Consider the following 14,142-nt stretch of genomic DNA (forward strand, 5'->3'; position numbering starts at 1 on the left):
GTTCAGGAGCTCCTCAGCCCTGCAACTTCAAGGATCAAATATAAATTCTTCTGTTTGGCATAATAAGACCAGCTGCTTTTATATCAGGGTTAAAATTTGCTAAGTGTTATATATAGGTTACTACAACCCTGTGAGACAAGTATGAGGAAACTGCCTGAAAGAGGTTAAGCCACCTGTGACTTGAGGCAGAATTTGAACATATTTTCCTGACTTCAAGTCTGACATTGTCACCTAGGATTTAAAGTTCTTTGCAACCTATGTCTAATCTACCTTTCCACTTTCATTACTCATCTCCTATGCTATGTTTCAGCTAAACTGATCTTGATATTTATTGTTCCTCATACAGTTCACACTCTTCCATTGGCTGATAACTGTGCCATTTGTCCCAAAGTCAAGGCCCTTCTTCACCCCTACCTTTTGGAATCTTTGGGTTCCTTATCCACATGAGGCCTGCCTCATTTTTATTCTGCCTAAATTATCTTGTAAATATTTTGTTTATACCTGTACATTGTCTCTCCTAGCTAGATTGTAAATTCCTTCAATTAATCAGCAAGCATGTATTATTATTACTGCATGCCAGACATTGTTCAACAAACTAGGGATGCAAATACAAAGAATTAAACTCTACAACCCTTTTAATAGGATAGGGTGGCAGATCTTTTTAGAATGAGTAATCTTATGCCCTACCATATACTCTCTGATCCAAATGACTGGCCTCCTCACCCAAGACAGTCCATCTCCTTATTCCATGCCTTTTCATCTCTACTTGGTAGCTTCTGTGGTTTCTTTCAGATCTCACCTAAGGAATCACCTCCTGTAAGTAATTTTTCCCAGTCCTCCTTAATCTTAAAGCCTTTCTTCTAAGACTATCCCTAGTTTATCCTGTATATACCTTATCTCCTATGTTAGACTGAGCTCTTTGAGAGCAAGGATTCTTCCCTAACCTTCTCTATATGCCCAGTGATTAGCACAGTGCCTGGCACATAGTAGACTTTTTTTTTTTTTTAAACCCTTGTACTTTGGTGTATTGTCTCATAGATGGAAGAGTGGCAAGGGTGGGCAATGGGGGTCAAGTGACTTGCCCAGGGTCACACAGCTGGGAAGTGGCTGAGGCCGGGTTTGAACCTAGGACCTCCTGTCTCCAGGCCCTACTCTCACTCCACTGAGCTACCCAGCTGCCCCAGTAGACTTTTAATAAATGCTTATTGATAGCCTTACTGATTGAGGGAACCCAGGAGAGAGAATTCCAGCCATGGAAGACAGCCAATGAAAATACACTTAAGTTCAGAGATGGAATGTCTTTTTCAAGTAACAGTCAATATCATTGGATTTTAGAGAGAGTAAGGTATAAGAAGACTGAAAATGTTAGAAGGGGCCAGGTTATGGAGGGCTTTAAAAGCCAAGTAGTAGATTTGATACCAGGCAATAGGATACCACTGCATTGCACTGATTGAATGAAGTGGGAATGGTCAGGTTTATGCCTTAGAAGATCATTTGATAGCTGATTTGGTTTGATAGCTGAGTTGGAGACTGTACTGAGAATGGGAGAGGAAAAAGTAAAGTTGGAAGAGAAAAGGAAATACTGACTTCTCTCTTTCTCACCCCAGAGAACTAATTTGTGAACTTCGATAGTTTGAATGATTTGAACTTCCCTTTTATGGCAACAGCAGTGTCCCTGGGAGCAGCAGTGGCTAATGGCAGCATCTAAAAATTTAGAGACACACTAAGAACAAAACTAGACAAACTAAGGATGAATCTTACTTGGGACTCTACTTCAGGCACCAACTCTAGAAGACCTCACTAAGGGAGAAAAGGACTTTCAGTACTGAGGTAGCAATCAGTCATCTTTTCCCCCATGTGTATACCTTATACATGAGAGCCCCTTCCATTGTATTTGTTCCAGGAAGTCAACCTTACAATATACAAATCCAATAGTACCCACACAGATTTTCTTATGGGATTGAGAATTAACCATATCACCTTGAAGGGAAAAGTAGTTAGCTGCCCTCTAGGTACCTAGCCTTCCAGTTTCAGTAAGTGTTAGAGAAGTACCCCATTAAACATTTATTTTACTTGTGGAGAGGAATTCTTATTTTTTTCTTTTTTAAAAAATCAGTCAAAGATATCATTGTTTTTGCTATTTAAGTTCATAAAACTCCTTAGAGACATGACCTAAGCAGTCACTAGGGGATAAACTCAAGTATATGTATAGCAGATGTTTTTTGTTTATCACTCAAGTGTTACTCTATATCTAACCCTCGTTTTCCAATCCATATAACCTATTTTACTACATGGTTATTTAAACTGATTTACAAAATGTTAGATGAAATTATCTTTTAAAAGGTGCCTTAGAAAAGATTAATGGGGATACAGCAGGGTAACTCAGTAGATTGAGAGCCAGGCCTAGAGACGGGAGGTGCTAAATTCAAATCTGGCCTCAGATACTTCCCAGCTGTGTGACCCTGGGTAAGTCACTTGACCCCAATTGCCTACCCTTACCACTCTTCTTCCTTGGAGCCAATACACAGTATTGACTCCAAGATGGAAAGGTAAGGGTTTAAAAAAGAAACAAAAGATTAATGTTTTGATATAGAGATGTACTAAATGACTTCTGGGTCATTTCCAATTTTGAAATTCTACAATTATTGATATAATGGCAGATATTTTGTATTTTTCTAAATAATAGCAATGAATTTACCAAGTCATAAGTCCACTCATGGCAGAGATCATTTTCCAAAATTAATATAAATGCAACACTTTATTAAAGTAAGAGAATCTTTACTATTAATTTACAAATGGTGGAGTGACAAATAATTTTGATATACTGTAAGCCATACTTTCAAGGTATTTCATAAATACAAAACCTCAACATTCTCAGTATAATTTTTACAGCTTAAATATACATTTACAGCATTTCAGAGGGACATAGTATTTTAAAACAAAAAACTAGCCTTGTGATATCTTACTTCTGAACACAGAATTTGAGTAATTATATACTCGAAGTATACATATTAAGTAAATTCTATTGAAAGATGACATGTATTTAACATGTACTGTACACATAATGGAAAACACATACCAAGTGTTTCAGGAGTCTTTATTTCTAATAGTTTACATGTTCATAGCAAGGTCTAGAGGCAAACTCTAAACTATGAACAACATTCTTTCAGCGGTCAGGAACCAAAGATTTATGATATTTTAAACACAGTGTCTTTTATGTTATATGTGGTATTCCCTATACTAACCAATTTATGATTGTAATTCAGAGTTCAGTCCTGGTGCATTTGCATAAGACTGTTCTGATGGGTAGAGAGAACTATTATTCAACACTGTGTTGTAGAGTTGGCTCAAAAACTTGGGAGAAGTGATTTCCCTTTTGTATCCTGTATCAAGAGAGAATGGTTCTATATGGTTCCATATTCTGGAAAAAAATTAGATTTTGCCAAGGCTTATATATTAGGGAAAAAGTTCTCTCTTCTCAACATATTCCCAATTTCAGTGTTTTAGATTTCAATAGTAACTACTTAAAGACCCAGGAGAATGTTTCTGCCCTTAAGCTCTTGAGTCAATTTTGCCCTTAGTAGAGGCACATAGCTTTGAGTAATAATGATTCTTTCTACTAAAGAGCAGAGACTTATGCAAACACAGCAAGCTTGAATCTAAGGGTTATACAAAATAGAATCACTGGTTCTCTCTAATATATTGTTCGCTCTCCTGTATTTCAGTCTGAGGCTCAAACTCTAAGCTTCAGAAACATTTGTCTTCTTTTCTCTTTCCTTCAGCTTTTTCTCCCTGGATTTAGTTCATTATTTCTTCTTTTAAAATTTCCTTTGAAAGTAATATTCACATATACATCAATTAAAATCTGTTTGCATATGTTTAGTTCTTAATCATATGACCTCATATCAGAGTTTTAAAGATATTTCAAATATAAGTAAACATTGATCGTTCCTTAATTTAAATGATCAAAATGTTTAAATAAAAAATATGTACATTATATAATAATTTCTCCAAACATTTGCAAAACAGCATTTCCATATACTTTATTCAACTTGGTGGCCAAATGATACATTAAAAAATGGATTATCTTTAGATAATTTAAAAAACTTTGAATATTATAATACAGGATGCAACAATATTTAAAAAACACAAAAACCAAGCATTAAAAATTTTTTTAAACTTTATATTAAGTCAGGGACTTTTAAGGGGAAAAGAACTTACTACATTAATATTACTGGTGCTGGTTTCTAATAATATGGTATGTGAACCAGTAAATATCACATTATTAAATGGTCTAATTTCTCTTAGGAACACTGTGCTAACTCATATATCTTTTTTTTACTTGAAATATTTCCATTAGGTTAAATTATATTAAAATGGAAAATTATTCCTGCTATCATTTTTACCTTATCAAATATTACATTTTAGATTGAAAGCATATGCTTACAAAGTTTTCTTATATATAATTTTCAAGGAAGAAAAATACCACAGGCAGGAATTTGTAAAAACAGTTAATATATATAAAACCTTTCTTTTTAAAGATAAAGTTAATGCTATGATATTTCTGTTGGAAAATTTCTCCACTTCACCAAGTATTTTGTTTTTATTGTATTTTAGGGGCCAATTTGAATCTGTAGAACTGTGTGGAAGAAGACTTTGAAATGAACATTTCAATCTTTCCAAATTAAAAAGCAAAATGCATTTTGCAAAAAATTAATAGTATAAATAAAATTTACCATTCTTTTACTATGTAAAGTCAGTGATAGAGACCTCTTTCATCCTCCTATTATTTGAAACAAAAAGATCAAATTTATCAGTTATTCAAGATGCAAAACACCTTAGTGTAGCAGTTAGGAGGGGAAGTATCCAGGCATGATTCCATTCAAGCTCCCAGGAGTAGGCCCATTCTTATGCATGCTCCATTGTCTTTGCTCCAGTCTAATTTCCCTCACTCCCACCCCCATTAATAACACCAAGAGAAAGTTTATAATCTCAAATTATATTTTAAATTGAAATAGGGAAAAAGGCCTAAACTAGATTATAGAATTTTTTTTACCACTTAAAAATGTTAAACAATAAGTTTTAGTCACAGTGTAGAGATTATTCCTCACAACTGATAAAATTTAGCTTCAATAGAATCTGAAGAAAATCAGTACATGGATACACTTTAAAAAACAACAAAAAAAGATTAATTTCTGAGTGAAAAGTTTTTAAAAAGGAGTGGTTATAAAATCTCTGTGCAGCTTTAAATTTTTTAAACTTTAGGTATATACATGATAAAAGTATACTGTTAATGCCATATAAAAGGTGAATTCTTAAATTTTTATTACTATTGTTATTTTGGGGTTAGTTTCTATTTCTTTTCATAAATCTAATTTATTTATTATGCAGCAACTTAAAATTTGTTTAAAAATATGTGAAATGATGGCAGTGATACTTAAATTTAAAAATAAGACTATATTCCTTTAAAACATTAATATATCAGCTTTTATGTAACATTTACATTTATCATGTATATATCAAAGTTTTTAAAGTTTAAAGTTGCACCAGAACTTTATAATCGCCTTGTATATTTCAATTGTTATTTTAGATTTCATATTTATGAAACTTTGTTCACGTACACTAAATACTAAAAGTTAAATTTCTATTGAAAATAAATTTCTACATGTCTTCAAAGTGTCATATCTTTGGGCAAAATCTATCAGTAAAGGTTGAAAATAGTTTAAAACAAGATTTGTGGAAAAATTGAAAGTGTTTTTCCTTTAATAAAACAGAAATTCATATAAATCAAAAGCAGAAATACATATTAGTTCTTTTAGAATAACAGAAAAACTTAAAGTTTAAAATTCAGTGTAATGCACTTAAATGATTAATTTGTGAATAAGGAACACTTAGAAGTGAGTTTAATTAATCTCTTTCAACTAAGTTTCTGGAGGGTAAAAGACTATTTCATTTTTTAACTTTTTATACCCAGAACCTACCACAAAACCTTTTGTACATCAAAGGTGGTTATTAAGGATTACTGAATTAAAGATAACATTCAATTTAGAGAATAATATCATATAGAGTTTGCCATATCAAAAATTTTTTAATGTGACTTTTTACTTTATATTAAAAAAGAGACTAAATGAATTAACTAATAACATTAGAATCAACAGAATAGTAATATTTCTGATCTCATTCATGATTTCTATGTATGTGTGTGTGTATATGTGTATATGTGGTCAGAACATAGGATTGATAAAATTCCTTGGCAAATAATTTTAAGAACATGATAAATTGAGAGAGGCCGCATTAATAATGGAGAGAGTACTAGATTTGGAGTAAAAAAGAACTGGATTCAAATTCTGCTCCATCTACTTTGCCCCCTGTGCAAATCACTTAAATTCTCTATGCCTCAGTTTCTTCATTGGTAAAATGAGGGGGTTGGACTTGATAGCCTCTAAGTTCCTTTCTAAGACCTTACCATTCTACACTTTACTCTTTCCTTTAATTGCTCATTGAATGTGATTGTCATTGCCCATTTAATTTAAATTACTAGGAACTGCCAATTTTTGAAATGAGATACTGGCTTTTAAAAGTATGTAATTCAGATTTTTTAAAATCAATTTTGTCAGTTATATTCAGTCAACTCATCTGAAAATTTATACTAACAATATTATTCTCAGACAATAAAAGTGACATTTATATAGTGATCTGTGTAACTTCAGTCTAAAATAAGAAAACTGAGAAAAAATGTTATTTCAGTTCTCTATGCATATCTTACAAATTACTAAATGCCATCTTTTATTAGGAAACTTTTACAAATGAAGACATATTTGACCATTCTATTGTAGTGTAAAAAAAATCAGTCAGGGTTTTCTCTTGATCTTATATGGCACTGATTCTAAAGACAAGAGGTCTATGAACCTCTTAGGAAAAAATTATACCTGAAAATGCCTATGTTTAGCCCCAGATACTATTCATCTCAGATTGTCATCTAGTATGAGTGGCAAGAAGCTGAACTATGGCCAAAATGGAAAACCAAACAAACATTCCATTGATTGACCTTTCATGTATAAGCCCAAAGAAGTAAGAAATACAACATTCTTGTTAATACAACACACAAATCTCTCTCTGTCCCTATTTCTTGGAGTATTAGCAGAAAAATAGTACAAAAATGGGTTAGAAAACTGACTTGCATTCTGTGATTTATGGTTTCAAAAGGACAAGCATTTCCTTTCAGCCCTGGGAGTCATTTTGACTATGATAATCTTTTAGCTGGAAGGTGTACTTGAAACATATTTAGGAACTTTGAAAAAGACACACATCATTTGAGCAGTAGCAATAGTGTTGAGATGGTAAGCTGAGGTGAGAAGAAGCTGCCCTTCTCATTGGCTGCTGGTGAAGAAAGAAGTTAGCAGAGAAAGTAAAGATTAAGATGAGGGTAAATGGGCTCCTTGCAGGGATTTTGTAGTGAAGTGCAATTGTTTTCTTCAAAGGCTGAGGGAAGTTCCAAAAGGTCTGCTTTTCTCTCATCTTTCCCTTTCTGTGTCTTTGCCCTTCTTTCTTCTTTCCTATTTCCTTTGTTTCCTATATCTTGATTTTGCTTCATAAATAAAGAAATTTGCGTTTGGCTATAAAATGTACTGTATACTTAGTCCATGTTGAGAAAAGGGGAATGGAGGTAGCTATGGATTACTGGAAATACACACACAAAAAATTAATTATTGCAAAGAGCCAAACTTCTGTCTAAATTTGACTAACTCTAATAGGCTCTGGGTTTTTAAGATTGCATTAATAAATTTTCATTTGATATTAACCTCATACAATAGCATGGAAAATAGCATGGAAAGGGATTCAAATGTAATTATATAGCTCTTGGGCTAAAAACAAGTTAATTGTTATAATGGAGTATGACTGATTAAATCTCCAGAGAAGAAGGAAACAGAGAAGAGAGGACTGAAAAAAAAGATCACATCCTAAACTATCTCTTCCCACCTGTAACCCCAGGGAGGGCAGAGATAAGGCTTGGGAAGGATTTAGCTTTGTCCCTTTCCAGAAAGGAAAAGGTAGGAGAAAGGCTCAAGTACTAGCCACCCAATTTTCTCCACACCAGACAGACAGGTGTTACAATGATAAACACACTATTTAGATGTTTTAACTCTTCTAATTCCTTCCTTAATCGGCTAATTTAGAGCCCCATCCAGGAATAGTTATCCTTCCAAAACACAAACTATTTCAATGATTTTGACTGTCATTATATGTAATTAATTTATTAAGTTGTCAAACAATGTGTTATAATACAATCAAGTCTTTAAGGATAGTTTAACTGTTTGTGATATGGACATAATTCATGATTTTATAGTAATAACATTATTTTTTGAGAAAATTTCATAGTATATATGAAGGAGTGATTTACTATAGCTCCAATCTCCAATTTTGGAGTTATGATTAATAAGCATCTTACCAATATCCAAAATTATTGTGGCATGGTTTAAAAAAAAAGTAGTTTTTCTTTGACTTGATATTTCAGGCAATTAATTTGAAACTGGAGCTGGAGCTTCTTGCTGGCATAATGCTTTTATTTATCCATTCTTTTAAGAGAACAAAGTCCCAGAGTAGTCATTCTTGACAGGTATAAAATTCATCCAGTGATCTTTTAGAATCATTTCTTTAAGTAGTCAAAGATAAGGAAGATGTTTTCTACCACTTCAAAATTAGAGTTTCAAAACATCACTTGAAATGCTATAGAATTTTAACTCTTTGGGAGAAGGGATATTTTAAACTTTCCTCCCAAATGGATATAAATATATACATATACATGTAATTGTGTGTGTATGTGTGTATGTAAACACACACATATATAGCATATATATACATGTATCTTTTTATGGGTATATTTCTATTTAGAGATGTACATAATTAATTTGCCTTGTATAAAGGTCATATTTAATAATCAGTTCCTTTTTTCCTTTGGGAGCTTTGCATAGTTGTAATTTATTCTGGATTAGGGCCTAAAATAATACTATTCCAAACAAATGACATTAGCATATCTATACTGAATATATAAGGGTTTTTAAGAACAGATAGCTGATCAGAAGTTAGATCTCCAAATTGCTATATTTAGGATGAATAAAATTAATATTCATAGCATAAATGCTTACCAGAAAGATATTTTGACTTACACTATGTATTAATCAACCAATCAAAAGGCATTTACTAAGTGCCTACTCTGTCCCAGTACTGTGCTAATGTGTGAAGATACATATAAAAAGGAAGAAACATAAAATGAAATATTTACTCATTAATAAGTTTTTTTGAATTCAGTCAAATTATGTTTTTTATATTTTTACCTCAAATTATTCATGAACAAATCTTTAGAACTTGTAAAATACAATCTTAAAATATGCATGACAAAAACTAAAAATAAGTCTGTAATAAAATCTATAAAAATACAGGCATTGTTATTTGATATATTTGAAAATCATGGCTCCTTGCACTGATAAAATCACTAAAGAGAAAAGAAAATAATCTAAACACATATATATGTTAAAGTAACACATTGAATATTTTTATTTAAGTTTATTTGATGCCCAAACTATAAATCTATTTTCATTTTCATTGCTAAGGGTTTCGGTTTAAGCATTATCTCTTTATAATTGAAATAGTATATGTTTAAATAACAGAAAAGATGAGGACTTCCTAAACCACACTTTCAAATATGGCAAAAATATCTTTCCTCAAAATATAACTATTTTTATTTATATCACATGCTGATTAGTTTTTCACTATTAAAGTTCAGTCATTGACCTGCACTGAAGTTAGACAGAACTCACATCTTGTGAGTTATTACTATAAATATACTGTCCCTGTAGACCACAGGTATACTGAATTCCTCATTATAATCAAATGACTTTTAGTAAGCCTCTTCACTTTTCCTTTAGAGTTGACCTAATCTTTTTTTTTTTTTTAAATATCAGATTCAAGAAAGCATGATACTTTTTCTTCTTACAGGTTTAACTCGAAGTTATGACTTTCTCCTATTTGGAATGTAGTCTGTGGTTAGTTATATTTTAATAATATATTTCCTTATAAACTTTAGCTTTGTAATAAATTGTACAACTTCACTGGATTGATCAAAATGACATCCTAGAATTGTCAACCAGGAATACACATGGAAGCAAAATGAATAAAAATGGAAAGGTATTGTAGACCAGAACATAGGGTATTGATAAAAAAAAAAAGTTGCCCAAGAAATTAAGATAAGCTGTATAGTTTTGGTCACAGGGTCACTTCAGTTTGAATTTTTGTTGTTTTTGCTGTGGTAGTCTTCCTGTTACGCTTTGATATCTTCTTTTGACTGAGTTGTATCAATGGAAATTTTTGCTTCAATAATTTCTGGATTTAAAACTTCTTTTTCGTTTTCTTCTTTTAATGGCAATTTTCTGGATAGAAATAAGAAAAAAGAAAACAACTCTTTAAAAAGTTATTTAACCAATATATCCTTATTACATGAATTACTCAGATCAGCCAAAGGAATAATGCAACAGTTCATAAGGAGAATACATCATGATGATAAGTGATGACCACTGTCCCTTATTATATTATAATATAATATGGCATATTATATTATAAAAACACTTATTACATTTCTACCACATCAATCAGTCTACTGTGTGCCAAGAACCAGGCACTGTGCTAAGTACTGGAAATACAAAGAAAGGTAAAAGATGATCTCTTAAGGAGCTCACAGTCTAATGGAGGAGACAACATGCACATAATTATGTACAAACAAGATACATCCTGGATACAGTGGAGATAAACCAACAGAAGGATGATACTTACTAAAAAGGGGAATTAGGAAAGGTGCCTTGTAAAAGATTAGCTTTGGAGTAGAACTTGAAAAAAGCCAGGAAAATCAGAAGTTAAGAGATCCTGGCTAACAATTATCCTATATGGATTTTGACCTTTATGATTAAATTCCTTGAGAAGGCTGGCTACAATAGGAGTGAGTATCCATGTCTTCTATTACTGCCTTATTAACCCTCTGTAATCTAGCTTCTGACCTCATTATTCTGCCCAAATTGCTCTTCTTAAAGGAACCAATAATATATCAATTTCCAAATCCTGAGTTCTCTTCTCAATTGTCATTCTTCTTGATCTTTCTGCAGCTTTCACCATTATGGATCACCATCTCCTCTGTGGATTTTTTAGACATCACTCCTGGTTCTTTTCTCACTTACTAGGCCACTCTTTTTCAGTCTCCTTTCCTGGATTTCATCCAGATCACATCCAATTGATGCCTCTCTCCTGGGCTTGCATGCTTTTATGTAAGCAAGTAAAATGCTTGAACATTTTTGATCCTTCTTGTACCCAAGTCATGATCCCCTCACAGAGACTGAAGCTGAGAGAGGTTTGATGACTTGTCCAAGGACACATAGCTTATGTCAACTTAAAATCTGGAGACCCTAATTCTGCCCTGTTCCCTCGAGATTTCACCCCAAAGGAAGTTTCAGACTTAGCCATTTCAGATTGAATAATAGACCTTAAGGTACTTAATGGTCCTAGCTGGGTGGAACTAGTATATCTAAATCAAATATTAAATACACTTTTGTCCTGGTAGTTTCTCCCATTGTATCAAAATCCTCTTCCAGGTAGCCCAGCCCTTGGCTGGACCCTTCCCTTTTGTATATTGTAAAGGGTCAGGCTCTCCCAGATAATCCCGTTTTGGACTTCTCATTTCCTTGTAACCATGGTAATGTCAATCAATCATACTTCTCTAGCCTTAGTTCCAGTTCCCCAAAAGGTATATGTTTCCCAAATTCTACTGTTCTTTGGAGAATCGTCTAGCGCTGCGATCCTCTCAGAGATACTGTTGCCAGAATGCCAGAGCCTTTGGCTCTGTGTGGTTTTTTAGGAGCTTGACTCTGTGTGGTGGCCTAATATTGAACACACTCTCTTTTCTGATTAAAGACTTGGTTTTTCTGACTACTTTAGTAGTTCTGTGTTTTTCCCAAGTTAATACTAATACATTTCAGAATTTGAATGCAGGCCTTCCTGATCACAAGTTCATTTCTCTACTCACTCCTCTTCCCGCCCTACAGGTTGATGTTTGCTTTTTGTTTTCAAAAGAAACAATCTTTCTAAGATTCCTTGGTTGCCTTTTTTGGCATGCATTTGTGTATACATGTAAGGGGTTGAATTAAATGTGATGAAGAAATGATGGATGGTTAAGGACTTGGACAGAAAAATACTTGGAAAAAAGATAAAATAACCCTCTTATTTGCTAGGATGACTGCCTGGGGGATTAAGACAAATGCAAGAAATTTTACAAATAAATACTATTATAGTTCTCCGAAAAGCAAGGAAAGATATGTATGTACATGTGTCTCCAATGATGTGTGCATGCATTTGTTTTGCCTAGGTGACAGAGCATGGACTCTTAACATAAATATTTCAGGTTTGGAGACTGGAGATTTGGAGGTCTTGGGGAATTTCTGCATCAAAGAAGATGTTTTCAACAGAAGTAGGACCTCAATTCCTGGTTGGGCTTGCCAGAAGACATGGACCTTCATGTTTGGACAGGGTAGAGCTGAGGTAAAAGTGAAATGAGATTTTAGCAGTTCTGTAACATGCTTTATGCTCTGATGGTTTGTGTTCATTTCCAAATATAATAGTAGTATCAGTTTTTAATCCTATTTTCAATCATTTTGTCAATGTGTGTTTTGTTACATATTTCTTTTGTGTACAAGACATTAATTGATATTAATACCTAATGCACTGAGCACATTACTATTCTTAAACAGGACGTTAGTCACATTTAAGCTCTAATTAATTTCTCCCCAGAGTGTTGGGGTTAGGTTGCACTGAGCCAAAGAGTATGAGAAAAAAGATAAAGTTTCCCTAGGACTCAACTTGGCCACGAAATATGTAGATAGAGAGGTAAAAGAGGGTCCCCTTAGTGAAGAGAGTGTTCAGTGCCACTCTGAACCTAGTAGCAGTTTGTTACATTATTCATGAAATAATAGTAACAACAATGGATATAAATATAAAAATAGCTAACATATTTACACAGTACTTCAAATTTTGCTAAGCATGTTACATATGTTTTATTTTGATATCCCTTCTGGAGATGATGGCCTCATTTCCTCTTAAAAATAAGTTTGTTCTGCAAATAAAGATATCTAAAAAAAAATTGAAGGAAAATTAATTGCTCATGGTTAGGCAGAGCCAATATAATAAAATTTGAGAATATTCCTGAAATGTATTTACTTATTCAGTGTCATGCTGATCAAACTATCATAGAATTACTTTATAGAGTTAAAAAAATAAAAAATTCAAAAGGTTAAGAGTATCAAAGAATCAATGAAAAAAATGGGAAGGAAAGGGGCCTAAAAGTACCAGAGAGCAAATTCTACTACAAAGTTGTAATCATTTAAACAGTTTGTTTTTAGGCAAGAAATAAAGGTGGTGATCAGTGGAACAGACAATGTATAAAAACAAATGAGCACAGTTAATCTAGTGTTTGATAAACCCAAAGTCTCTAGCTTTTGTTGTAAGAACTCATTATTTGACAAAAACTTTTGGGAAACCTGGAAAGAAGTCTGGCAGAAACTAAACAAAGGCCAACATCTCACAATGTATGTGTGTGTGTATATATGTGTGATATATAAGCTCCAAATAGGTACATGATTTAGACATAAGGGATCTAAATAAGCAAATTAGTGGAACATAAAAGAAATTACCTGAATGATCTACAACTAGTGGAAGAATTCATAACCAATTAGGAAATAGAGAGGTTCATTGGAGAAAAAATTGATAATTTTTGTTACATAGAATTAAAAATATTTTACAAAAATAAGCCTAAAACAGCTAAAATTAGAAGAAAAGTAGAAAACGGGGGGAAATTCTTCTGAAATACCATTTTACACTTATCATATTGGCTAAGATGGCACAAAAGGAAAATGACAAATGCTGGAAGGAATGTGGGAAAATAGGTACACTAATGCATTCACTGTGAACTAGTTCAACCATTCTGGAAAGCAATTTGGACCTATGCCTCAAAAGCTATTAAATTGATATGCCCTCTGACCTAGCAAGTCATATATTACTAGGGGTATACCCATAAAGAGATCAAAGAAAAAGGAACAGAATTCATAT

General features: G+C 32.9%; 1 protein-coding gene across 1 annotated transcript in view; it reads right to left on the reverse strand.

The window, feature by feature from the left end:
- Positions 1-10,318: 10,318 nt before the first annotated feature.
- The window catches only part of NCAM2 (neural cell adhesion molecule 2), a 250,727-nt gene continuing 246,903 nt past the window's right edge, over positions 10,319-14,142 (reverse strand). The window contains exon 17 of the mRNA XM_044669242.1: positions 10,319-10,427. Within this exon, the coding sequence (XP_044525177.1) occupies positions 10,319-10,427 (109 nt within the window). The remainder of the gene's footprint in view (positions 10,428-14,142) is intronic.

This window comes from Gracilinanus agilis, chromosome 3 (assembly GCF_016433145.1).
Source record: "Gracilinanus agilis isolate LMUSP501 chromosome 3, AgileGrace, whole genome shotgun sequence".
In the NCBI taxonomy this organism is placed as follows: Eukaryota; Metazoa; Chordata; class Mammalia; order Didelphimorphia; family Didelphidae; genus Gracilinanus; species Gracilinanus agilis.